The sequence below is a fragment of the Xiphophorus maculatus genome, chromosome 21, assembly GCF_002775205.1.
Source record: "Xiphophorus maculatus strain JP 163 A chromosome 21, X_maculatus-5.0-male, whole genome shotgun sequence".
Classification (NCBI taxonomy): Eukaryota; Metazoa; Chordata; class Actinopteri; order Cyprinodontiformes; family Poeciliidae; genus Xiphophorus; species Xiphophorus maculatus.
The window spans coordinates 11595608-11623097 of NC_036463.1; the positions used below are offsets into that span (position 1 = coordinate 11595608).

The 27490-nt window shown below is 38.5% G+C and overlaps 1 protein-coding gene across 1 annotated transcript in view; it reads left to right on the forward strand.

Annotated features, from left to right (window-relative positions):
• c21h8orf34 (chromosome 21 C8orf34 homolog) overlaps positions 1-27490 on the forward strand; it is an 87290-nt gene that overhangs the window by 30207 nt on the left and 29593 nt on the right. The window contains exons 8-10 of the mRNA XM_023326729.1: positions 16413-16548; positions 26480-26565; positions 26694-26767. Of these exons, the coding sequence (XP_023182497.1) occupies positions 16413-16548; positions 26480-26565; positions 26694-26767 (296 nt within the window). The remainder of the gene's footprint in view (positions 1-16412; positions 16549-26479; positions 26566-26693; positions 26768-27490) is intronic.

Consider the following 27490-nt stretch of genomic DNA (forward strand, 5'->3'; position numbering starts at 1 on the left):
TCTAGTGTGAATTAAGAGTTTTGCAGAAATGCATGCCTGCGTGCTAGAAAATTAGTGAACAAAGCAGCAATATGCATAGGTGTCGTTTACATGCTGACAAGTGGTATCTGGTGCCAAGTTATCCTACTAGACATGACAACTAGAGAATCACTCTTTTTGATATAGCTCATATATTCCTCCATGCCAGTCCTGCCACCAACCCCTGACTAGTGATTGATGGAAAGAGCATCTGACATTAAACCTTGCTTCTCCCTGGTTCAATGAAAAGTGCTTGTCGTTCTGTTTGTGCAGCGCATGAACCTAATGCCTGATAACAAACTGTATCTAGGGCTTGAAATACTTAATGAGCCGAAGCTCAGATTTTTTTTTTGTTCAATCTGAATCAGCAGGGGTGAATCTCTTAATTAAAAAAAGAGCATACATATGCACAAAAAGCAGCAGGTGGCAAAAAGATCAGTTTAAAGCGTAACTAATAGCCTGTCGTTGCTCACTGGGGAATTTCAGCGTTTATGCAGACTGTCACCAAGGTTAGCAGAGAAATGGCTGACATACAGAGCTACTTTGAGGAACGCCAACCACCAGTGCAATCTCTCTGTGTCTAACATGTGTTCCAATTATATTGCCTCAGTGCCTGTCAAACAGTCTGAGTTATTGTTAAATAGTAAAACACAATCTATGTATGCCTTTGGTTTCTGTACTTCGATCATGTGTTTCCTGCTTGTTAGTAAGATCTGTTTGCCAGACGGCTGCATTCTTTTATTGATGTGACACAAAACGCATGCAGGCTGTACAGAGAGGGGTCTACAGAAAAATTTACACCGTTAGTATGCGGTTTGTTTAAGTTGAAATGCTAGATTAATTTTTTTTTTATAAAGAGAATTTAAACAATTGCAGACTTTAATAAACAGCCTTTGCAGACAAGATGGTTATCTGTTCACATTTTACAGTATCTTGAAAAATATTTCATACCCCTGAACTATTTCACTTTTTTTTTTTTTTTCTCCGAAGAGGTTTTGCGGCACTAGTGGCTCGTATTTTTTTGTACAGTAGGCAGATAGGAAGGAGGGTGAGGAGAGGGGGGAAGACACGCGACAAAGGTCGTCGGGACCGGGAGTCGAACCCGCGACGTCCGCGTCGAGGACCAAGGCCTCCAAACGTGGGGCGTGCTAACCCCCTGCGCCACCACAGCATGCCCCAAAACTATTTCACATTTACCACATTTCGGTGTGCGGATGGTGTGTTCCAGATGATGTGTAGTGTTAATGTTTCATCACACATACATCTCAGATAATTAGTGTTAAAAAGTGGATTTTTCTTTTTGTTTTAGGAAACAAAACAAGTTTATTATACAGATTAATTACACATAGTGAAACATTTAAAGTCTTTTTTTGTAATTTGGGTGATTAAAATTACTTGCAGATAATAAAAAAATTTAAAAAAAACTTTTGAATTATATTTTAATTTCTGAGGTGTACCTCTAAGATTTTAATATTTTGATCAAAAAGTAAAACATAGGTCCCATCAGTCCAGAGTGTCTTCTTCTTGTGATTGTCGGTAACTGGGTAATTCTTCTTCTTACAGCTTTCAGTGAAGGAACCTTTCACAGGTCAGAGCACCAAGGTCTCATCTGTATATACATTCAAAGCCCAGGACAGCAGTACATCGCAGTGATAGATACAACCATAAAACAAGATGTTGGTGGTCTGTGATAGCCCGTGGTGATCATAACTCTTCCTCTCAGCCAGATTCTCTCATGTCTTATACGCTACTATCCAGGGCTGTAATTCAGATGAAACAATGTAGCAAGGTCAATTGTGCACCTCTGTCAAGGCCTGGTCATGGAGCTCTCCAGAGATTCTGTCTTCTGTGTTTACTGCCTCAGAGTCTGCAGAATGCGTTATTGTAGGTCTTGCAAACACTTGTCGGTTTAAAAACAAAAGGGTAACCCAGCAGGCTGGGCTTACATGATAGTTATTTAACAAATGTATTTTAGTGTGTGTTACAGCTGGTAAACACTCAGCAACTTGTTCAAGAAGTTTTCAACATGTAAACTTGGAGTGTTTTCTAATTGTTAGAAGCTAAATCATTGACAGAATGTGAGCGTTTTGTATTAACCTAATAAGTGGATTGTTTTCCTTCTGCTGTCAACTTGCAGGAGTTGTTTTCTTCACTGTACTCTCGCACTGAAACAATTTAATCAGTTTTCTAACTAGGGGCTTTTTTCCTTCTTTTAAAATCTCTCACAGTCCTGGGTGAAAAAATAAATATAAACTTGTTTTAATGGTTTCAGATGTACTCATCTTTAGCTGTTCTGGTTGAAGATACAGTCATGTTTAGGCATTATCAGCCAATTTCTTATTGGTGTTTTATTATTCATGACAATTAATACCAATTCTTCTTCCGTGAATAGCACATTCTCTTGTCTTTCCCATTTTGAAGAGAAGCCAAAAGGAAAGGAACCCATTCCTTTCCTTTTGCACAAATTCACACACTGAATTTGTGCACAATTCACACACTGACTTAATAAAAATCTGCCAGTGAATATGGAAGGAAGTGTGTGCCACAGCTTTTGCTGAAGCTTTGCTCAATTCTCTCTCTTTTTTGTTAGACACTCCATCCTCAAACAATAATAAATAAGTTCACCAACATTCACATTTTAATAGTTCTAGCTTCATTTTGTAAAAGAATTAAAGTTAAAGGTTTGGTATTTGCTTTATAACTTCTTTAATTTTTTTTTTTTTCTAAATGATTTAAGTAAATAATTCTTATTCCATTTTTTTCCCCAAGGTGCTTTGACTCCCACCAACACATACATGTTGGGCATATTTTGCTGCTGGAGTGAAAATTGGTATCAATAATTGCAAATAAATCTTTAATCCCAGTGATTGATGGCTGAATGGAGGTTCTCTGATGAGCAAATCTTTCGTTCAGAACCAAAATTGGTTGGAGGCTTTTAATTTTTGCTTAGACTGACACCTAGTGGCGGAAATATTCCATCACCGTTTCTGATAGTTGAGTTGATTTTACCATTGCATCGGCTGATTCAATTAGACTTTATCCAGCGAAGTTAATCTGCTCTTTTTGTTATGTTTTTGTAGATAAAACACAGCCATGAACTCAAATATTCTTCAGAGTGCTTCTGTGTTCTACTGTTAATTAGCACAGCATCTAACTGAAATGGCATTGATCTAAATACTGCTGCACACGGAGAGATCAGAGGAACAAGAACAGTCATAATGGCAAGAAATTAAATATTTCTAGATTGTGGCTGCGATCAGTCATGGTTTTCTGAGAAGGAAAGTCGGAGCCACAATGAGCAGTAAATGCACTTTCAGATGGCCACTAGGTGGCAGAAAAGTCCCACTTGTTGAGCCAAGAGAGAGACGGAGACACGCCCAGAGATTATAAATTGTGTAATAAAAAAAAGGTTTCAAAAGAAATAAGTATAATAATCACAATTTCCTTGTATTAAGTGTTTTCCATACTGGGTGTGTGTGTGTTTTTTTTCCCTTAATCTCTAGATTTAGATTTATGGGATAATAAGATTCTCTTGGAATGGTTGTACAGCGAAGCTTGCCAAAGTTTTCTCACTTTATTACAGCTCTAAAAGTAAAGGCATGATTTGCTTTGTTCAGATTTTTCCAAGGAGAAAAATAATTGGAGCTCTTATTGATACTTAAGTTTCCCTCAGGTACCACTTCTTCCTTTTCGTTAAGTCTGCATTTAGCATTAACCGCAGTCAAAGCTATACTGGAAATTAATATGGCTCACATGTTCTTGTAGAAACATTGGATAATGACAAGATTCTAGCTTTTTCAGGGTGGCCATAAGACCCCAGTTATAAACTTATCTTCTGGAAGTTGGGATTGTGGGAAGAAACACCCAGATTTTGGCCTTGGAGTGAGGTTTTTAATGGAAAAGTCAATGTCAATGAGTTTGCCGGCTCCCTGCTGGAAAGTTGCTGTAGGACCCACTCCACCTCGTCAAGATCCTCAAAATCTACATTAGTAAATATTAGTTTTAATACATTCTCAGAGGCATTCAAAAGGCATTATCCACCAACGCAAAACCTACAGAGAATGTTGAGCTTTTATCTGTGTCTAGCCTCTCTGTTTTAAGAAAAATCATATGGTGAAGGATTTTAAGAAGACCTGAGCTCATGTACACGCTCTCATTGTTCCAGAGAGGAGCAGAGCTCAAACAACCTTATGCGACAGCCGTCAGACCTCCCTGCGTGAGCCGGCCCGACCTCTGTCAGTGTGTTAACTCACTGGCATAAATCCTGAAACGCGAGTAGACGCTGTAAGAGCAGCAGCGAAGATTTGATGGAGACAAGATGAGGGTGAGATAAAGCTGCCGTCTGATCTTTGATACACACACCAAGTGACACGGTGACTGACGGATGAGTTACGTTACCTGTGTATAGCCCTTTTGTTAAGTGTGTTATATCGCTCCCCGATCGAGTGCTGCCTGCAGTACAGTGCAATTTAATAGCAGAGTCTTTGCGTTGAAAAGGGAAAGTGAGCTTCTTTTCTTTCCTCTTTGCGATCTTTACTTTACCCTGCTGAATATTTAACTGAAAGGTGATCCATGTTACATCATTGGTCACGTTGCTTCAGAGTGTGATTTTATAATTGGTCATAAAGCTTCTGAAAACCTGATGAGTTCCTTTAAAGTACACTACCTTGGTAAAGCACTTGCAGCTAGAGAGTAAAACTGCAATATAGGACATCCTATGACTCAATAACTGCTTCTTGCCATTTTTCCACAGAGAGCGGGTTTAGTTTTCCTGTTGACGAATTCTTCCACCTGAGCTGTGGATTTGTGCAGCTCCTCAATATTTACCTTCTGCTTCTTTGCTCTGGTTATGCTCTCCTCACCCAGTTTTAGTTTAGATCAGAAGACCACTACTTATTGCTCCGTAGCTATGAGTCATAATGCGGAGTTGTTGCAGTTTGACTTTGCCAAACTGAGGCAAAGTCGGAGGCAGAGATGCACTCAAGAGATTTAAAGAAACAAATACAATAATTTACAGATGGCTATGGAAGGAAAACTGGCAGGAAACCACCGGCAGAAAAACCGAGAACACAACAGGCAATGGCAGGGCGACTGGAACAAAACGGGCAAATCCAGCAGTGTGAAGCTTAAGTACTGGAAAGCTTGATTTATTGACAGGTGGCTGATTGGTAAACAGGGTTCAGTGATGAGGACACTAGACAGGAAGGCTGAGAGAAAGAGGCTAATTAACATGATAGGACCTCAGGGAGAAATAACCAAGGGAAAAACTCTGATCTAATGGAAAAGCAAGAACTACTAAACTAGGCATAATGATTGACTTAATAAGAAAGAATTAAGTCATAAACAACGAGATCATTAGTTTAAACGCAGAAACGAACTCTACCAACTTCAGATCATGACAGCATGTCACTCTTTGTGACATACTGTCACAAAGCATGTGACAGCATCCCGATACCAATGATTCTTAAAAAAAATAACATTGCCATTCCTGCATCATAAACATGTATTTTCTTTAAAACCCAAAGAGTATCAGAATTGAAATTATAGTTCTGTTTTTTAGATGTTTAAATTTGTTAAAGTAAGTACTTTTAAAACAGCATAACTTTTTGTGTGGGGTCACTGAGTTTGTGTGGCTCTAGACAAAATGTGCTTAGTATAATGGCTGTAAAAGATGCAAAAGTCTGCTTTAGATAAATGACCGTGACTTAGTAGGTTAAGTTCTGCCATTCTTCTTCTATTTTCTGACTATGATGGATTGAGCAGTGCTCTGTAACCTGTTCCAAGCTTGGAATGCTGTTTTATCATCTTCTCCACATCTTTATCCCTGATCTATAACTATATTACACATAACTACTTACAAATTGGATGATTTTTGAAGGCAGCTGACAGTTTTATTTAGTGGGTATCTGAAAGGGATTCCAAACTTTGCAGATTTTTATTTGTATGTTTTTCTTCCTTTGTAACAATTATTCCTTCCTTCTCCTTCCCTCCATAAGTTAATCTCCATGGAGTGCATTGATGTTTTTGATGGTGCTTTAGAAATGTTCAAGCCATGTAGATACAGTGTACAGTGTATTTATTTTGATTTAGAATATTGTAGTGTAATAAATTGCAAGGTTTACGTTAAATCTGAACCCACTTTATACACAGTTGTTAAGAAGACTGCTAGTTGTTCCTGTTGTGGATAATTAACTTCATCTAAATTTAAAATATGTCTGTGTGTTCACGCTCGGCTGCAGATGAGAGAGGGCTGTTTTTTTTTTTTCATTTTTTTTTTTTTTTTGACGTACATTCCCTCGCCTCCACCGCCTTCTTTATCGTTGCCCAAACAACATAAAACACAGCATTTACCGTGGAAACGGTGTAAACTGACACAAACAAAACATCACCTTCATGACGCATTGAGGGGAAGAGAGGAGGTGTATCGAAGCAGACAGATACGGTGCTATATTTCAGGGGTGAAAGCTGCTTTAACTCTAAATCTGTCGCTTGAGGTGCTTGCAGGAAAGGGTCGGGCTCACCTCCGACGGTTTTGCCAGCCTGTCAGTGGAAAGAGCCTTCCCTATTACTAGACGCCAATTTGACGCCAGTAAAAAGTCTGCATGCTGCAGACGGATGCATTAATTCAGATCCAAGTTGCTGTGATTTTACTGGAAGCAATTACCTATGGGCAACACTTTGCTCCACGTGGCCTAGCACCAGCCAGCATGTCCCGTCTGATTATTCACCACAGATTAACGGAGACGATAAACTCCTTGGAGGAGTGCTGAATGGATACAGTGGTGCTGTATTGTGGCTGTGCAGCCAGACAGAAGCAGGAGATGGCGGATAGGAAGCCAAGTATGTAATCTGAAGATATGGTGCTGTTATCTGGAATTACAGATAGAGGTCTTGTATGAATGGATGCATTATGTTGCTATAGGTTGTTTAGATGGGAGACATCACTGTTTCCTGGCTTCTGTCTGCATCAAGATTGAGATTTCAGAAACCAGTGGGCTTCTCCATTAAACCACTGATTCAACATAACAATTGTTGCAATAATTCAAATGTGAACTACATCTGGGATAGCTGTATAAAGTGCCTTGCAAAAGTATTCATACCTTTTTAATTTTGATCTTGTGCTGCATTGCAAACCTAACAGTGTGTTGATTGTATGAGATAGACGTTAAATTTAAATCCTAAAAGTTTTGCATACATTTATATTCAATCTCTTTTACTCAGACACCCACTACATAAACTAATGCAACCAGTTGCCACCCACATAGTGAATAGTTTCAGGTGTAATGAGTCTGGGATAAAGTTGGGGAGAGTTTTAAAACAGGGTTAAGTTGGGGAAAAAAAATAAACAAAGCTTTCAACATCTGATGGAGAAGAAGGAAAAGATCAAAAAACACTTTGACAAATCCAGCAAGAAGAGCATTAATCAGAGAAGCAGCCAGAAGACCAATTCAGCAAAAAACTGCAAAGAATCACAGCTTAGGTGAAAGAAACTGGCAACAGGACAACATTTAGTCCAGCCTATTAAAAGATAGGGAGTACCAAGGCAAACGCAATTGAACAGGGAATACTACAGTTGTTATTTCAGTTTCAGTTGTTAATACAGTTTTCTATAAAACATGTGGATGAATGTTCTTTGGTCAAATGAGACCAAAACTGCAATTTTGTATGTGCAAAATACAATTTGTGGCAGAAAAACCCATCACATCACTTTGAGGACATCGCCATCGTACCATGCTTAAAGCATGGTGGAAGCAGCATAAGTATGTGGGGATGCTTCTGTTCAACAAGAACAAAGAGTTGATGGGGAAGGTGGGTAGATCTACACATAAAGAGACCTACTGCAAGCTGTAAAAGACGTGAGGCTGGAGTGGTAGTTCATCATTCATTGGGACAATGAACCCAAGCACACAATGAAATCTGCAAAGGAAAGGATTCAGATCAAAGTAGAATTAATCTTTTAGAATGGCTCAGTGAAAGTCCAAACCTAAAAACAAACGAGTGTCTATGGCAAGATTTCAAAATTGCTTTTCAGCTTCTTTCCATCCTGTCTGATTGAGCTAGTGCCATTTTTTTTTCAAAGAACAAGGAGTCGTGTCAGTCTCTTGGTCTGAAAAGCTGGCAGAGTTATACCCCAAAAGACTTTCTTCAGTGCAAGGTGGTTGTAAAAACAAAACAAACAAAAAAAATTGAAAAACATGTATCCTTTCACTTCACAAAAATGCACTGCATGTGTTGTTGATCAGTCACATAAAATAAGAGTACAATGTTCAATTCCCAGCAGCTGCCCTCATCTTACCCCTAGTAAAAGCCATTTTACTTTTGATTTGATTTTGCTTAGGTGGAAACATTGATCCTGATGGATTAAAGTTTTACTACTCGTGCATTAAAAATCAAAGCTACACATCTCAAAGAAGAAGAAAAAAAGCTCAGGAACCGAGCGTAATGACCAGCAATGTAATGCATCAGCACATCAGAGATCTACATCTACAGCAATGTTCTAATCGAAGCAGTATTTGTGGTTAGAGGGAAAGTTAAAAGAAGGTTCGCACCAAGATCTGCGATAAGACTTTCCACAGACCTCAGAGCTGTGATGTTACCCTACTCATATGTGTCACCCCCCATCTGATTCTGATCAAGGTTTTTATTGCTGTGCTCTGAGCAGAAGCGGCCTACAGCTTTACAGCGGTGTCCTTATAGGCACAAAGAGACGAGGCGGGCTTCAAAGTTAGGGGTGCCAGTGAAAGCTGAAACATAATTATGATATGTACGTTGGAATACTGTTTTTATTACCAAGCCAAACAAATGTGTCTCTGTTGCGATTCACTTCAAAAGATGTCTGTGTGACGACTAACCGCTGTGCTGAGACGTGTGTGCATTTGAGGCGCTTAACGAAACACGAATGGGAGGCTGCGTGTGTGCGGGCAGCAGAAGTTGTGAGGTCCGCCTTTGCTGCTCCATGATGTGTTCGCAGATGTGGGTCCCCTGCGTTTGGGAAGGCAGAGAGAGAGAGCACGGTGTTTGGCTGCAACGCGTCTGTCGCATACAAACTATTAATTAGGGCCCACTGTTTTTGCGGTTACACGTCGTTGCTACTCATGAAAGAATGGAAAATTCAATTATTTCGCTCCGATGAGACGCGGTGGATTACAGCGCATGATGAAATGCATTGGATTGGATGCGCTGGTGAAAGCGTGTCTCCCAAACTCCATGTGTGCGGCGGTGCTTTTTGGATGATTCCACCCTATATATCTGTCAGCGCATCCCTTGAGAAGGTGTACATTAAGTTATTTGTGAAGCTGTTGCACTAATTATGACTCCCGCTCTGTTTTTAGCTTCACCATGGGCAGCAGAGTCAGTCAGACCGTCGCTGTTTAAACAACATTAAATTACATGGAAACTTGGAGAGTAGCGCACACAAACACTTTATCTGTGCACTCCTCCTCCTACTCCTTTCTGGCTTTATACTTGTGAGTGAGTGATTGCGGCACGGAATTCTACATCTTGCAGGCCTTTTGTTGGGATTGCATCGCTTGAATAGTTTCCGTTCTCCCCATCCCCCTCTAGTGTCTTCAGAGCAAACCCATTTTTATTTATCTGTCTTGTCTGGTCCAGAGACGGCATGCTCACACATGGCTGCTCTGATGCATACATCCAAGATGACTGATAATGGCCAGTTGTTTCTGTTTATTCCATATTCTTGATATCATTTATCAGTTTTGCTTTCTTTACTCCATTAGAAAGACACTCGTCAACACTGGCTCAATCTTTTGCTGCTCTTGTAATACTGTTTCCTACTATTAGCATTTTTTTCCAACAAGTTGGAGCTGAAGTGAAGTCAGACTAAGACAAAGATAATTTTCTATTAGATGCCATGTCGACATAAATATCCTTATGTTACCAAGTTGACATGTTCTGCTTACTATTTTTCTTCTACCCCTTAAATATTCAACAAGTCAACATTCAGAGCCTGCAAAGCTCTCTTGAATTGTTGTCCTTCCTACATCAGTGGAGTAGAACACTGTCAACTATAATTCACACATAAGTGTGCTCTATTTAGCTTTCTGCCGGATAGTTGACTGACGATCTCTGAACTTGAGTAAAAGAGCATGAAATTAACACTGTTTTTAAAAAAAAGCAATCGTTCACTAGTATAGCAAGAAAACTTTAGCCTGTTAATAAGCACACATTTTGTAACTGTAGTAGTCAACATTGTTTAATAAATGTAGCATTATAATGTAGCATTATAAGTTACCTAAGAAGCATTTGTTGGCTGTACAAGTTAACTGTACAATTTTTGTGTACTAGTTAAACTGATTTTTTTTTTTTTTTTTAGCTCACTTAAGGGGGCAGAAAAGTTTCTACTAGTCCAACTAGTGCTCTTCTAATCAACAAGAACGACTTTACAATTTAATTAAGTTAATTTAATAAGTGCTTTTTAATGGGCGAGTTGTTTAATATGCCCAAGAGGATTCCACAAGTTAGCTACTGCACATTTTAGACTTTATGGAACCAAAGTAGTATTACGAGCCAATAAGTTATTTATTTATTTATTTATTTGATTGTTTTTTAGATTACAAGTTAACCTTTTAATATTTTTTAGTAAAAATGCATCAGCTTTATAATTCCAATAAAATCAACTTTGAAATTCAGCTGTTGGCTTGTGGTCACTAGTGGACTAGCTGACATTTTGAATCCTTCTTTTAGTAGTATGGCTAGAAATGCTTATTTTAGTTCACCTGTCCACATTTTAGGCTCCATTAATTAACTTATGCTTATACATTATTAGTAAATACATGTGCATTTTAGGCTGTACTAGTAAGCTAGCACACATTTTTGCTCACTTATTAACCTTTCTAAACTTATCTATTTCAGATATTTAAATAGCTAAAAAAGCTTAAGTTATTGCACCATTTAAGTTTCCTTAGCTGAATATGGAAATGTTTAGGTTGCATTAGTTGACTAATGTGCGTAGTTAGTTAACTAGTGTCCAGAACTTGCTTCCACTAGTTAACCTATCTGTTGCTTTCAGTGCCAACCAGTTAAATAATATGACTACAGCGTCAAACACAGGAGTCCCATTTGTAAGAGAAAGTGTATTTGGCAAGTGTTTTTTTTTTAAAGAAAAAAAAAATGTAGTTATGGACTACAAAGCATTAACAACTGCTAAAATCAAGAATATTGAATGTTTACGCAAACAGCTTGCCATAGACTTTCAGTTGGCAAGTGTAAACAGACATGTGTTGTGTCTAGACCCAGGCCCAGGAGGCAGTCATGGTCTCAGGGTAAACTGGTCTCATGGGAGACGCACTGTAAACTTATCATAGCTCCATTGTGTTGGAGGTATGCTGAACTCTAATGTAAACATCGGAGAGCATGCACACGGTTTTCACTAAAAATACAGAGGAAAAGAGCACTTCTGCACACCAAACATACTGTATGTTGACATAAACTTTAAAGGGAGGGTGATGCTGGGAATGTGAACATGAAAAGACTGCTGAGTCCTGGTTTACATAATGTATGAAAGTGGATTATACGGAGTGTGATTACTGTTAACGCTGTTATATGCAATCCAGACAACGGTGAAACTTTTCCATTTCGAATGGCTTTACTTCTGACTGTAATTTGACCTAAGATGCAAATCCATGTTCTGTGATTACAAGATTGCATTGTGTCTTATCTTTTTCCTTTTTGTGTGGGACCACAAAAATGTCTGGTGTCGTTCAAAGGACACTGTCAAAAGACATAGAATAAGGTTTAATGATACACATGGACATTTTAAGTAGATCGTTTATAGTGCTAACACAGCAAATGCACACTTGTTTCACTCTCAAGCAACTCATGTACACTCAGATAATATGTCATGTTGTCTTCATTTGAGTTTAGCCAAGGCTGGGATTCAGACTTTTGGAACATTTTTTTTTAAATGTGAAGAACCTTTCACATTGAAACTACATAAACAAAGTTGCATGAGATTAACACTATTGGTGACATTACTGTGATATTATAAACATTGTAGCAGTGGCATATGTAAATGACTCTGATTTGTTTTTTAATGATCAGACAGTTGCCTTAGCTATTGTATGATATTGAATATTTTTCTTAGCATCAAAATTGAGTTTTAAAATGTTAGTATCGAGACAATCCTAGTGGATGGGATAAGACTAAATAGATCAGTTACTGTTCGGCAGATAGACGCCTAGATTGTTTTTTGCTGGAATACATACACTTAGAGTCCATAAACATATTTATAGGTATCGGTAATTACAAACTAACAAAAAAAAAGCTTTTCTTGCCTTTTACAGCTTTATCTCGCAAATTTTTTTTCCTTTTCCAAATCTTTGTTGATGAGAGAAAACTAAAGAAGCAATTACACTTAGGTGAAATGCTGGGACTTGAAATATTTCTGTCTTTTACTTGACTTTCAGGCCCCTCTAACATATTTTTCTGCAGGCTCAAGACAAAGCTTGTGTTATCTGGTTGTCCTTTTCTAGTGTCAGACATTAAGTTTTCTATTCCCTTAGACATTGAGACCTTTCTCTTCATCAGTGTGCTGATTTTTCTGAACTAGAAGGAAACTAGTAAAAAAGACAAAAGGGAGTTGAGGTGACAAGCAGCTGTGGACACAGAGGTCATGTTTTTTATCAGGGTCAGGGCCACTTAAAATGATCCTTTTGGTATCTCATACAAGCGGTAGTTTCACAAGTGTATTTTCCTGAATGCCAAATAATGATTTGTATCACACCCAATGACCCAAAGAAAATCTGGTATGTCGAATTAGTGGGTCACCAAAAGATCAGGGTAATAGCTAGAAGGGGAAAGAAGTGGGAATGGAACTGGAGAAAACAGGAAAAGAGGGAAGGCACCAAACTGTGCAATTCCCACGACCAGAAAATTGCCCAAATCGCTGGTGGCTCTTTCTGTCCCCCCACCTCCAAAGCATTCCATGATGAATGGGACATTTAATATCGCTCTGCTTAGGGGTATTAATGGAATGCAGTTTATCTTTTCTTCTCAGGACTATAAAACAATACATCTTCTCTGGCAGTGTATGTAAGAGAGACATTCTAGTCAAACATCTAAAATCCGAATGTGAGGACACAAATCGCTTTCCAACTCGTATTAAAAGAAAGAGTTAAGTTTTCCTCCATTCTTTTTTGCAGGATTGTTTATTTTTTGCCACATTAGAAGGCTTTGAGTATGAATTACTTGTTTAAGGTCATGCCACAATCAGATTCTAAGTCTCAATCAGATTTAAGTTTGGGCTTTGACTCGCCCACTCCAAAAGCGGTTTTAGCCTTTCAGTGTCATTCTTGTTGATGATGTTCAGCAGTTTGTGCATGAGGGAGAAAATCCATGGTTCCATCAATTAATGGCAAGTCATTCAAGTCCTGCAGAAGTTCAGCGATCCGCGAACATTGCGCTACGATCACCATATGATGCTTTCTTATTGTTGAATCGTGAAGACTGACATTAGCAGAGGCAAGTGAGGCATGCAGTGCTTTAGACATTGTTTCAGGTTACACACTGATGTTCAGGGTACACACCTGAACATGTAATTCTGGTATGTTAACTACTTCTGAGTGAGTTTACTACAGCTCCATGTTTTCTCGATTAGTGGATAATGGTTCTCACCTTTGGGATTGCGGTGTCCCAAAGACATAAAAATGGTTTTATAACCTGCTCCAGGCTTATGGATGCTAATGATTTTGCTTCCCATCTGTTCTTGAATGTCTTTGGATTAGAGCAAGATTTGTTGCTTTTTGAGATCTTGAAGCCAACTTCATGCTGACAGACAGGTTCTGCTTTAATGACTTTTATTCTATGGGACTAGCTATTCCAAAACTATATACAGTTTTTCTTCCTCGTCAGAACTATTCCATGCTAATCTTTCACACACAATCCTAGTAAAACACATTGAAGTTTGTGGTTGTTAAAGGAATAAATGTGGAAAAAGGTCAAGGCGTTGCTTTTTATTTATATTTTATATTATACCATCCTAAAATTAGGCTCAACTTTGAAATGATTATTGCACCTTAATGGAATTTTGCTTTATAGATTGTAAATTATTAACGGCAGCTTAGTGGAAAGATGCAAAATGTTATTAAAATAAGTTCCAGACCTACATCAAAATTGAATTCTACAATTAAACATTTCCAAAAGTGGCCTGGAGGGATTTGAGGTTTTAGTTTTCTTTTGGGTTTTTTTCACATTTTCTCCAGAATTTGGATCAGTAGGATTTACATAGGTAACAAAAGATAGAAAAGGCAAAGTGAAACAAAAGTAACCAATCCACAACCAGAAAGACTAAATAACCTATAGTGATATATTTTCTGAGATAAACATGAAAAATATCTTTATTATATTTAGTGTTTGCTGTCACTAGCACATGACTTTTGAGATATTTTTATGCAGGTGCTTAGGGCAATTGATGATAGATTTAAGGAATGCATTTATGTTTAGTCAGAATTGGTTTTTTTGTCAGACAGATGAGGTATTTGGGGGTTTTGTACCACTATGATGGATGAATAGAGGGAGAGAGTTCTCATGAGGAAGTGTCATCAAATCCAATCCTTGTGATTAGTCATGTATTCTCATCTTGCAAGGTGTCAAACCTATGTTTTTTTTTCTCTTTCTATCAGGGGACACTGTAATATGATCCCAAAGAAAAAATGTTTTAGTTCTGGTTTCAGATATCTGACCACACTGAAAGTCAAGAAGCCTTTACACTACATTTGATGTATGACCTCAACATGAACCCCACCTTTCACTGATAAATGGTGACATCCTCCCCACCCCCAGTTAACAGAATATTAAAAGTCAAGAAACAAAGATTAAATTAGGCATGGGATGGTTTGGAGGTATAACAAACTGGGGGGAAAAAGTTCAGTTTCAAAACTACAAAAACCTTTCGCCATACAAATCCTAAGATTCAAGTCCTTTAAATGAGATTAAATTACTAGAATGACCCATATTTAATCTGGCTTTATAGAGCCCAGAGGAACTCATCACTGTTGCGATCCTACCTGCTGCTGTGGACCGCTAGTCAGATGGCTGAAAGCAAATTCCTGCACTTTCCTTCAGGTTTACTGCAAAGGCGACTTTGACTGCTTGGGGAAATTATTTTCAGGATCCAAAAAGAATAAAGAAAAAAACACTTAGAGCTACGTTTTGCATCGTCTACTAAAAGATAATTAAATGTTATATAAAAACAAAAAATGTAAAAGCTTTTTTCATCGATTTCTTGATGTATCAGCTGAGTTTTTTTGTAGGAACATTAACTGTTACATATTAAGCTGAACAATACCATCATATCAGTCCATTCGTCTTTTAAAGACTAGGAGCATGATATGAAGAAATGGGTTTTGATTATTTAAGCATCTGTCTTGTCACATCCACTGGTACAGATATGAAGATAAAAAATGTTGGTATTGAGTTGCCATTTATAGTGACTGTTACTATTTTTCTTAAATAAGATTAGTTGGATCATATTTATATGGGGTTTTTTTGTTTGTTTTTTAAACACTGTGTTTAAGTAACATGATAAAGTAGCATATTTATTTGATACTGACCCATTCCTACTCCGAGTATTCATTCTGTCTATAAGAACTATGGCCTGGAAAGTACAACAAAATGTTTTTTTCTCTCAGCGATGCATTCAAAACTAAATCTGTCTGGTTGATTTAGAGCTTGCCTCTTTGATCATTATAAAGTAACTGTAGCACGTCCTTGCTGAGACACAAAAACATTGATTTCATTTTATTCACCATCACTACTTTAATGTCCTGTCATAAATCTTGTTCTTAGAGTGATATAAGCATAGTTTCTCTATTACAATAGTACTATGTGACTGACAGAAGTATGGAAATGTGTGCAGCATGATGCCTTGCTGTTAAAATGCATCATTCTGATTTGACAGCTGAGCCTGTTTAGGCTTTAACTTTGTTCAAACATTAGGTTTCAGTTGCTTCATGTTGACAGCTTCTCAGCTAAAAAAAAAAAGATAAAGGCTTATCCAGTGAATATATGAAGAAAACCTCTACACTGCTGACCCCTTCTCCATATACTTGTACATTTTTTTCTTACAGAGTAAATATATTTGCTTTCGTCACCCTCATTGTGGCTACATGACATAATTCTTACTGGAAATAATTTTGCTGCAATGCGAGCGATCCAAAAGTTCAAAATCTGCATGTTCTTGTGGAAACTCATCGGAATGACTGTGCTGATAATGATTACCTACTGTGATGGTCTCTCTTGCCCCTTTGACTTCCAGCAGGCTGTCATCACAGGGCATTATGTTGACAAGGAAAAGACCAAAATATGATTAATGGCTGTCCTTTCTGTTTTTCCCCTCTCCTACCCCACTGTTGCTATGTTCTTCTCCGTCTTCCCAGAGGACCTGGATGACCTGCGGATGGAGGGCGTAATGGGGCTGGCCTCGTCCGGCAGTAAGTTCAGCCAGGGACGCAGCTCCTATCAGTCTGAGCCACAGGCTAAAGTTACTCTCAACATCTGCTCTAGGTGTGCAAGGTAAATGTTTTCACCTTTTTCTGATCTGGAGGCTATGAAAGTGAAGAGCAATTAAATTTTTTTTTTTTTTTTTTATACTCTTTATTTAACATTTTTCATTACAATAAAACATACAACACACACACACAGAACTAGGGGCACTGATACTTAGATAAGTAGAAAGACAGAAACAAAATAATACATTACAAGATGATACACCTTGTTATGCTTCCTTGCTCTTGTACGTCAGCCATTTAGACCAGCGTTTGTTGTAAGAATGTCCTTTCATACGTAAAAGATATGTCAGTTTTTCCATGGAGTGAATCTCCTCCACGACATCTCGCCAGTGGTTCAGCTGTGGTGGGAGTTTCTTTAGCCAAGACCGTGTAATTGCTTTTTTGCTTGCAATTGACAGAACTTTAAAAAGGTACTGATCTTCTTTTTGAAACACCTTTTCGGACATCAACCCCAGCAGAAAAATTCTAGGGTCCTTGGGGATGACATACCCCAAAATTATCCCAGTAGTCTGACAGATTTCATCCCAATAAGTTGCCAACTTTGGGCAGGACCAAAATACATGAGAGTGGTTGGCGTTCTGATGGCCACACTGTCTCCAACATTGCTGTTCTTCTCCTCTATGTCTACTAGTAATTTGAGGTGTAATAAAGTATCTGATTAAGCACTTCCATCCGAATTCCTTCCATCTTTTGGAGCTAGTAGATGTCTGTTGTGTCACACACATTGAAAGCCAATCATCCTCTGTAATTATTACTCCCAATTCTCTTTCCCATTTGGACTTAATGTTCAAGGTGTTATTTCCATTAAGTTTCTGCAACCCTTTATATAGTTTGGAAACAATTTTACAAGGGAGGTGAGTATAAGCTTTCGTAAAAATGTTCACAACAGCACTACCTTCTGGAGGAACACCTTTTTTTATTTTTGTATTGTAAAAATGTCTTACCTGGAAATATTTAAATAAATCTCTGTTCTCAAGATTATAATCCCTTTTCAGTTGCTCAAACGTTTTAAAGGTGTTACCTTCTACAAACTGGCACAAAGCCACAAGTCCTCTATCTTTCCAGCCTAAAAAAGAAGAATCTAATTCTCCTGGCCGAAAGTCAGAGTTACAGGAGGGCCACATCAGGAGTCCAGTGACATCCGCCAATCTGTATCTATCAACCACTTCCTTCCAGATTAACAATGTGCCTTCAACTATACCATTCCCATTTTTGTCTGTGACTATTTTACCTCCCAGACGTGTTTGGGGTTGGGCCCCACCCTGCCTTAGTTCTATCTGTTTCCATCCGGTCTCCATTTCTGGTGAGCACCAGCAGACCATGAATCTCATCTGAGATGCATAATAGTATTCCCTCAAATTTGGAAGGCCCAGACCCCCCTGGTCCCTGTTAATTTGGAGTATTTTAAATTTTATTCTTGGTCTGGTCCCGGACCAAATAAATCTGGAGATCAACCTGTCCCAAGTATGGAACTGTGCGCTAGATATTCTAATAGGCAATGACATGAAAAGATATAAAAATCTAGGAAGCAGATTCATCCTCACTATTTCCATTCTAGCTGTGAAGTCCAACAATAACCTTGACCAGGCTGATAAGTCTTTTTGTATGTTTTCAGTAAGGTTATCAAAGTTCAAACTAAGTAACTCATCCAAATCTTGAGAAACAAATACTCCCAGGTATTTTAGCTTTTTGGCATCCCACTTAAGTCCATAGTTCTTTCTTATGAATTTACTAGGGGAGTAGTTAATTGCCAGGACCTGTGTTTTTGTGATGTTTAGACTGTAGCCCGACAGTTGACCAAACTCCGTTAGAGCTGACATAACCTTAGGGAGCGTTATATCTGGGTTTTGGAGGTATGTGATTACATCATCTGCAAAAAGGGCAATTTTGTGTTCAGTATTTGCAAAACTAATTCCCTTTATTCCATTATCCTCTCTAATGGCCTGTGCCAAGGGTTCAATGAATATTGCAAAAAGCGATGGGCTTAGACAACAACCCTGACGGGTTCCTCTGTGTAGTTGGAAGCTGTTTGTTAGGTGCCCATTGATTTTAACCCTGGCCCGTGGTTCATCATAAAGTGACCGCAAGCACCTAATAAACTGGTTATTAAAGCCCAGGCGTTCTAGTACCTTATATAGAAAGGTCCAGTTGACCCGATCAAAGGCCTTTTCTGCGTCTAGACTAATTAATGCGGCGTTGAGACCCTGCTTTTTGGTTTGGTCTAAGATATGTAATGTTCGTCTTATGCTGTCATGAGTTTGTCTGCCTTTGATGAATCCCGTCTGGTCTTCGTGTATTAGGTCTAACAAGTAATACTCCATTCTCCGAGAAATTATTGATGTAAAAATTTTATAATCGACATTCAGGATAGAGATTGGGCGATATGATTCACAGTATTCAACATTTTTCCCCTCTTTAGGGAGGACAGATATTACAGCCTCTCTCCAAGATGGTGGGATCTCAGCTCTGCTCAATGTCCAGTTCAAAGATTCGAGCAGGACAGGAGAAAGCTCCTTCCTGAACGTCTTGTACCATTCATTTGGAAATCCATCGCTGCCTGGGCTCTTATTACTTTTCAATTGTCCAATAACTGTATCTAATTCTTTCTGCGTAATGGGAGCAGATAGAGTTTTGTTTTGGATTAGACCAAGTGAGGGTAGATCCAAAGCTGCCAAATAATCCTCAATAGCAGTTACGTTAACTGGTCCTGGAGCAGAATATAGTGTTTTAAAGTAATTTTCAAAGGTCTTGTGTATTTTATCCATGTCATAGGTTAAGTTACCAGTAGAGGATTCTCTAATTTTGGTAATCGAATGCTTCAAATGGTGTTTACGAAGTTGTCTAGCTAAGATCCGTGTAGCTTTTGGGCCTGATTCATAAAATGTTTGTTTGCAGAAACGTAATTTTTCCTCAAGTTCCTCAAGTATCATATCATTTATTTTGTTTTTAGTTTTTGTTATTTGTTCTGAAAATCCTCCATTATTAGTCATTTGCTGTTTTAATTCTAATTTCCTCAATGTTTTTTCCAATTCATCGTATTTTAACCTTTTTATTTTTTTCAGATAAGCAGTTCTAGAAATTAGTCTCCCTCTCATTACTGCCTTGACAGTGTCCCAAACTAAGGTGGGATTTACCTGCCCATTATTATTGTCCTTTACACACTCCGTTATTTCTTTTCTAATTTCCTTTGTTGTGGTTTCATTATTAAGAATGCCTATATTTAGGCGCCATAATGTTGTTTTAGGCCTATTATACAAACCGATGGTCAGATAAATAATGTTGTGGTCTGAAATATCCGATGTTCCAATTAAGCATTCCTTCACTTTAGATCTATCAATGGTGTTCATCAGAAACAGGTCAATCCTGGAGTGGACCTTGTGAGTAGAAGAGTAATGAGTAAATTCTCTTTCTTTAATATGAAGATCCCTCCAAACATCAAACAGGCCCATCTCCCTGATCAGGATATTTAGATCTTTTGACCGACCAGTTTTTTGTTTCTTATGGCTAGTTGTATCTAGGACATAATTAGGGATTGTGTTCCAGTCTCCAGCACAAATAAGAACTCCTTCACTAAATGAGATAATGGTATCAAAGAACATCTTCAAGAAAGCCCTGTCGCTCTCTGGCGGTACATATATATTAGCAATTGTGACCACAACATCATCAATTCTCCCCTTTATTATAACAAATCTGCCCTCTTTATCTCCCTTCTCAGATATCAATTCAAAGTTCAATGAATTAGAAATTAGGGTGACTACCCCCCTCTTTCTACTATTTCTACAGGAGCTATAAAACGTGTTCAGGTAACCAAATGACTTAAACTTGTCATGTTCTTGTTTAGACATGTGTGTCTCTTGTAAAAGAGCGATTTGTATCCCATCTTTCTTCAATTTAGCTAAGACCCTTTTTCTTTTCACTGGACTATTCAAACCGTTTACATTCAAGGAAGCAATTTTTAAATTATATGACAGTAATGTATAGAAATACCTTGATTGATTTGGCCCCTGAATCCAGAACACGAACAATAACAAAACCAAACAAAACAAAACAAAACAGTAACAAACTGACTTCCAAGGTGAGGAGAAGCTCCCTCTTCTCACTCATGACCCCGTTGGCAAGTCGAGGGTTAAACCTCTCGAACTGAGAGGGCCCAAAAAGGACAGTAGAAGCGCCTTTAGGAAAAAACACGTCCATCCTATTAGTCCAACGTTGAAAAAAAAAACAACCAGTGTCCTCTCCCACCAAATAGAAAATCAGAGCCCAGTCAAAATAATGCTGCGTTATGTTATGTTATTCTGCCTATTTTCACTCGGCTATGCTCCGCTGGAAATCCTGCAGTTTGTTCTTGGCTCTCAGCGCAACCGCAGCGCCGCTGCTATCCGCCGGCTGCCAGCCCAGCCGCTCCCGGAGACTCCACTCCGCTCTGGATCCACCGTCAGCTGTTACCGGTTCCTCCGACTGGATTCCTCGTCTCTTCAGCTCGTTGTAGGCTTCCCGAGCGCTGGAATATGTGCGGGTTCCTGATTCCCAGTGGATCCTCATGTTGGTAAACGGTGTTTGGAAGCGGATGCCTTTCGCTTTGAGCGCTTTCTTGATAACGTTATATTCTCTGCGCTTCTTCACTATCTCAGGTGCATAATCGTGGTCGAAGTGAATAGTAGAAGAGCCCACCTGAATCTTGCCCTTTTTCCACACTTCTCTTAAGATCTTTTCCTTTGTGGAAAATTCCAGAAAATTGACAATAATCGCCCTCGGTGGTGAGTCGGGTGGGGGTTTAGTTGCCAGAGTGCGATGTGCGCGCTGTATGTTCAAGTCCAGGTCCTCCGGTAGTTGTAGCTGGCTTCTCAGAAACGTCTCGATATACTGTGTAGTTGAGTTCCCCTCCTTTCCCTCTGGTACCCCAAATACACGGACGTTGTTTCTTCTGGAGCGAGACTCTAAATCAAGCACCTTAAGCTGTGTTTTCCTCTGTTGTTCGATGCAGAAGCACAGCGCCTCGGTTGCCTCCTTTGCCCAGGTCTCCACTTGATGAACGCGGGCCTCCGCCTCGTCAACCCGCTCTGCCAGGCCCTGGACCTCAGTAGCAATATTGTCCAGCTTACCGTTGATCTCATGTCCCAGATGGTCAATATTTTGTTGCAGCTTTGCGTTATCACCCTTTAGAGCAGTCTTCAAATCATCGATAGCCTTAATTATTCCCTCCGAGTCCATGTTCGTTCCGGGGCTCTCAGCTTCCGAACTAGCCACGTTAGCTTGCTTCAGACACGTGTTAGCCTGAGCTACTTGGGCACTTTTATCCTGAGCTTTGGGCATTTTTGTCGATTTTTTATGGCTCGACATGTTTCTCCTTCCGTTCACAAATTATTTTATCTAAATAGTGACCAGATTAACAAGTTTTGAACGGAGTATTTTGAAATTAAGGTGGGAGAGAGGCTCTGACGCACCCGTCTACTCCATTTGCCCAGATAGGAAGCCGAAGAGCAATTAAATTTGAAGTCACAATTTGACAATATCAGAAATGACTTCCTTTGGTTTGTTGTCTCAACCAGCAACTAAATGGTTGTAGAATATGGATTGGTTGCTTCTTTCCTAGGTTCTAATAATCATATTATCAATCACAGCCACACAGCTTTCTTTTTTTTTTGTTCTTCCTTTCTTTTGTCCCATCCTTCCTTCCTTCCTTAAGGAAGGGAATGAAACAAAATGACACAATAACTTAAACTGTTCCTGTGCTGCTTGTTTTCATGATCCCTGCATGGATAATCGTACAGTTTATCATAGTTTCTCCTTTTTTATCACTGTCTTCTCCTCCGACACATTTCCTGCATCTTCCAGCATCAGTGCAGCACTCAGATTTCAGAGTTTTGGGTGCGACGCCTCAGACAGGTGTGGGCATAGATCTCCCTTGATGCCAGTAAGCGATAAACGGGTATCTTCTTGATGAGACGCCAGGCACACATCTGTCTGTGCAAACTTCTCTGTTTTGGTTTTGTTTGCCACTTTTGCTCCATTCATGCAGCTTATCAGCTTTGTTGCAAACACAGGCTTCTGGATGTTGTCTCAGGTTCTGCTGGAATAGGTGTTGTATCTTCTGGATTTTGTTTGTAGGCAGTTTAATTGTGTGATGTTTCTGAGCAAATTAGTTATGCTCTAGGTACATTAGTGACAAAGTAAAGTAGCATCTGTGTGAGGGGTTGTTTGGATTCTTTGTATGTTCTTTTTCAAAAGCATGTTTTCACTTTTTTCATGTCAGCCATCTGTTCTTCTTCACTGTTTTACTGTCTCCTTTAGGTTCCAGCCAAATTCTTGCTTTGTTCCTTTTAATCCTGACCACCAAATATTTCATGAGTTTTATCAACCAAGCAGCCCTGGGTTTTGTCTGTCATTTTTGGGGTAACGTAAAGGCCACAAATAGATCAGCAAGCTGGAAAAATGGAGCTCATGCAGTTTGCTCTGAGAAAACTCTCAGGTCTGACATAAATACACAGCTGTCCAGAGCAGACATGAACAGAGGTCAGACATTAGTTTGGGTAGTTGGAACAGTGTCAGAAGATGAAGACCACCAAGACATATCCGACCTGCGCATTGTGGGAGACCAGTAGAGTGTTAAATGATTAAAAATTTCTACAAATTTAGAAAATAATAATAATGCCATGGAAACTTGAAAAGGGTTAAAATTGGCAGCCTTTTCATCATTCAAGCAGATTTGATTCCTTGTTATACTTGCAGAGAAAGATGAGGGTGCTAAAACTGTCTGGGTAGCTCAGCGTGATAATAAACAAAGAAAGTTATCTTGTTTTTATTGCCTATTACAGCTGAGGTTAATGATAAAAGTTTTCTCTCAGGCTTCTTGTAGATGAGCAGGATTGCACTGCAAATGTGTTAACATCCTAACACTTTAACAAACTGCACTATGTTTTTGTTTATTAACTACAGTACTATTATTCAGTCAACAGCACGTTAGTTAATGTAGAATATTATATTTTTACCATTAAAATGGAAAAAATCTTTATTTTTGACAAAGATGTTTTTCGATTCATGTGTTCAAGTACAAGTTGAGTTCATTTTCAGAGAGTATATATTTAAAGTACATTACAAAACAGGTTATGTGAATGTACTGATAAGTGTTAATATTCTGAGTAGGTTCACATTTTTTAATGGTGATACACAAAACTGCAAATCGCAATGGAAACATACATGATACATGGGTAACCAAATACTGGCCACCGAACTGTCTGCTTAGAAAAACTTTGGCATGTTTAAATGAATTTTGTTGACTCCTGCTGTATGTATAAGCCCTTTTTTTAAATAAACACCTTTCAATGACGACTCACCAGATGGCTCTGAAAATGTAGAAATGAAGTGTGAGTGAACTAAAGCTGTAAACATATAACCTCATGTTACTCATGGACCTCTAAGAGATTTACAATATCTGCACAAAAGATTAAAAGGGAAATACTGAAAAAAGAAAAGCAATGCTTAATCTTCATGGTACTTGAAGTTAATCCATTGATTATGTTATTTATAAAGAAATGTTGCATATGCAGCACTTACTTGCTGTTGTACATCAAATTACTAGTGGTTTTGTTGCATATCTAACCACAGTAATAAACATCCTTAGTTGACGTTTTCAAGCTCTCATTGTACAGATTATTAAACTTTTTTTTTTTGCATTCTGCTGTTTAAACAATAACACAAATACCAGGGGCTGACATTAACTGTTTAGATAGGCTGTCTGCTCAGGTTGTGTCTGCAGTCAGCTTTTTTAACAGACCTGCTGCTTATATATTCCCCATCTTTAGCTTCAAAACATTGGCTTCATAATAGTGATGGGTTGAGATCTCTGAGTTTTGACATAATGTTTTAAAAAAATTCTAGTCAATCGAAAGCCAAAAAGTCAAGTGTGTGTCTTTTTTAATAGACAGATAAAACTGATCCCAGCTGAAGCCAGCTGATCAGCAGTGTGCATCAACAACTTAGAAAGTGTGGCGAAATTACATGCTACAACTGGAGAAAACTGTACTTGATCTAGTGCTTTATGTTGCACCTTATTAAAAGAACTTTAAATAGCAGAAGTGATATAAAAGGAAGTCATAGTGGTTTTGAAACTAAATCTTAGTTACTTGATACTGGAAACTAGCAAAGGTTTTGTTGGTTTTAATATATATATAAAAAAAGCATCTTGGTCAGAAAAATTTTCTGTTGCCTCTGAAACATTTCCATCACTGTCACACTCCTATGATCAGATGAGCGGAGATTTCTGATAGTGGGTTACCTTTCATTTAACTGCCTTTCATTGACTACAGTTAGAAATATTTAATCTCAAGTATGCGCATTGTTGGAACGTGTTGCATTTTGGATAGTAAAAATGAAGATTTAGTTACTTCCTTGGGTAGGCATGGAACTGTGAACACTGGACCGAGGTGGACAAGAATTGCTAACTTACCCTCCACTTCTCAGGCAAACACATTGCAATTCGATACCTTTTTTCTGCATATGAATTCACTGTCCCACATGTTTTGGTACAAAATGTGTGTATCAATCTCAGATTAAAAGCAAAAGACCTTGTGAAGATGGTAGCTAAGGCTGGTAAGAGAAGGAGAAACAACTCTTATACTGACATGGACTGAATTGAGTGATGTGGCTTAAAAGGCAATTTTACGAAACACAAAGAAAACTTCTTAATTTGAAGACAATAAAACATTCTCTTAACAACTTCTCACAATATTTGGACACATTGTTTGGGAAATTATCAGTTTACCTAAAACAGGGAAATTTTATTCTAGTTTAATGTCACTCAGTGAAAGAGAGGGGGGAAAACAAATTTTATACAGTGTATATAAACTGCTGGTTTCAACTTTATATAAAGCCTTGCAGAGCCACTGCTAAAGAAATGCTTTTTGGTTTTACAGGGAATAAGTAGCTTTAGTGCATAAAATAAGAAGGCTTGCCCTGTTGTTGACCTAGGATACTTTTAGATACCTTCCAGAGAACATTTAACAGTGCACAACAGAAGGATATGGGTGTATAAAGACAAAAAGAAATAAAATGTTTTTTTTTAATTTATTCTTTATTGTAGACCCTGTGGCTAGGAATGCAGCTGCTCTATAAAAGCAAATGGGGTTGTTTTTCTTTGTTCTTTTCTCTGATGACATGGAAATGGCTTGCAGGACCTCCATTCGTTTTATGATGCATTTTTTTGTTTGTTTTAATTGACTTGTCAAAAAATAAACTGGCTTTCATTCAGTGTTTTAGTTGTAAAGGCAGAAAAAGGTTATTAATGGAAAACTTTATGTTTTTATCTGACAGTTTATTTATGTATCTGGGAATGTAAATTCTCTAGTGCCTTGGGGAAACCACCAAATCCATGACAGCAAATAATGTTTCTCTGCAAACACATCTACATAAAATCAAAAACAAAACTAAAAGAACTTTGAACAAAATGTGATTTAAAAAAAGCAGCAGTAGCTGGTCTTAAAGTTTTAACAATCTGAAAAAATCATTGCATAGTTTTTTTTTTTTTTTTTTGGTGAGTAAAGAGAATCTGCTTCCTTCTGTCTGTGCTAACAAAGTGAAATAACTTTTTCATGGCCAGATGTGGAAGAAAATATTGTTCGTCATATGTCACATATTTGATTAGCCAATTGTTATAATTCGTTAGGGCAATATAATAGTTATTCCTACCTATAAACATAGTATTCTGGTTTCACATGAGATAAATCCTCTAAACTAACCCCTATGTGTCTTCTTTCACCATCCCACATTTTACAGCAGAGATTATGAACTTAGTAAACGTTTCCCCTTGTCTTATCGCTTCAGAATGATGGAAACCGACTCGTCTCGTCGTTATCTGACCGTCAGCTTCTAAACATGCATTGCATCCATAGTTCTCTGGCTTTGTGTACAACTTTGTATGTTTTGCGTGTTGTTTCTAGGCTGCAGGGAGACACACTATCAGACAGCCGATCTGAAGAGGATCACAGGCCTCGCATATCTGAGCAAGCTGTGCCTGACATCTCTTGTGAGTTTCATAACATAGTGGGGGGAAAAAAATCTAAATATTTTTTTTTGGTTGCATATTTGTGTGTTTTTGTTACTCTGTGCTGTGTTCCTTGCTTCCCTCATTATGAATGGATTCATCTGGAGCAGCGCCAATGCCCGGGGTGGACACTGTGGCGGGTCGACTTCAGGAATGTGAGGCCTTATCTCAAGTAACAGGCTCTGTAAGTGTCCTTCCCTGCACCCATCACCAAACAATTAAGATCACTTTACAAGCCATCAATTACCTTGTAGCTCTCTCTCCTCTGCAGCTTTATTGTCTGATATTGAGTGAAAACCACCTCGAGTTTCCTGTTAACAAAATTCTACGAGAGAAAACGATCCATCCTCATGTGGGCGTTTTAGCTCACGGAACAATTGATAATGGAAAACAACCGATATCCCGAATTAGACATCTACTCGATATCGCTCTGCTTAACTCTAGCTAAAAACATGAAACTTTGTTAATTCTGTGGTGGTAGGCATTTACTGCACAGTTCACCTCACACATTTCAGGCAAGCAATATGTAGCTGGCCCAAACCAGACCTCTATAAAGGCAGACGCTCACATGCTGTTAATAAAGTGTTCAGCTTAGAGGCTAGAGTCTCTCCATAAGCACAATAAAAGCCAATACCTTTTTCATAGTCGGCCAATTTAATTGTTAGACAAGGCATTTTACTGTAGGTTTTTCCTATAGTAGGAACAGTTTGGAGCCAAGGCAGAGCGCCGTGTGTGGAGCAGATGCAGAGTGGCTCCACACTAACTGGGAGCAGACTTTTAGAGGCTGACTGAACAAAGCCGGAGTCTGATTTTTATTTTACAAATAAAATTCTGAAAAGTGTGGCATGCATTTGCATTTAGACCCATTTCACTGTGCTTTCACTGAATGAAATCCAGGGCAACCAAT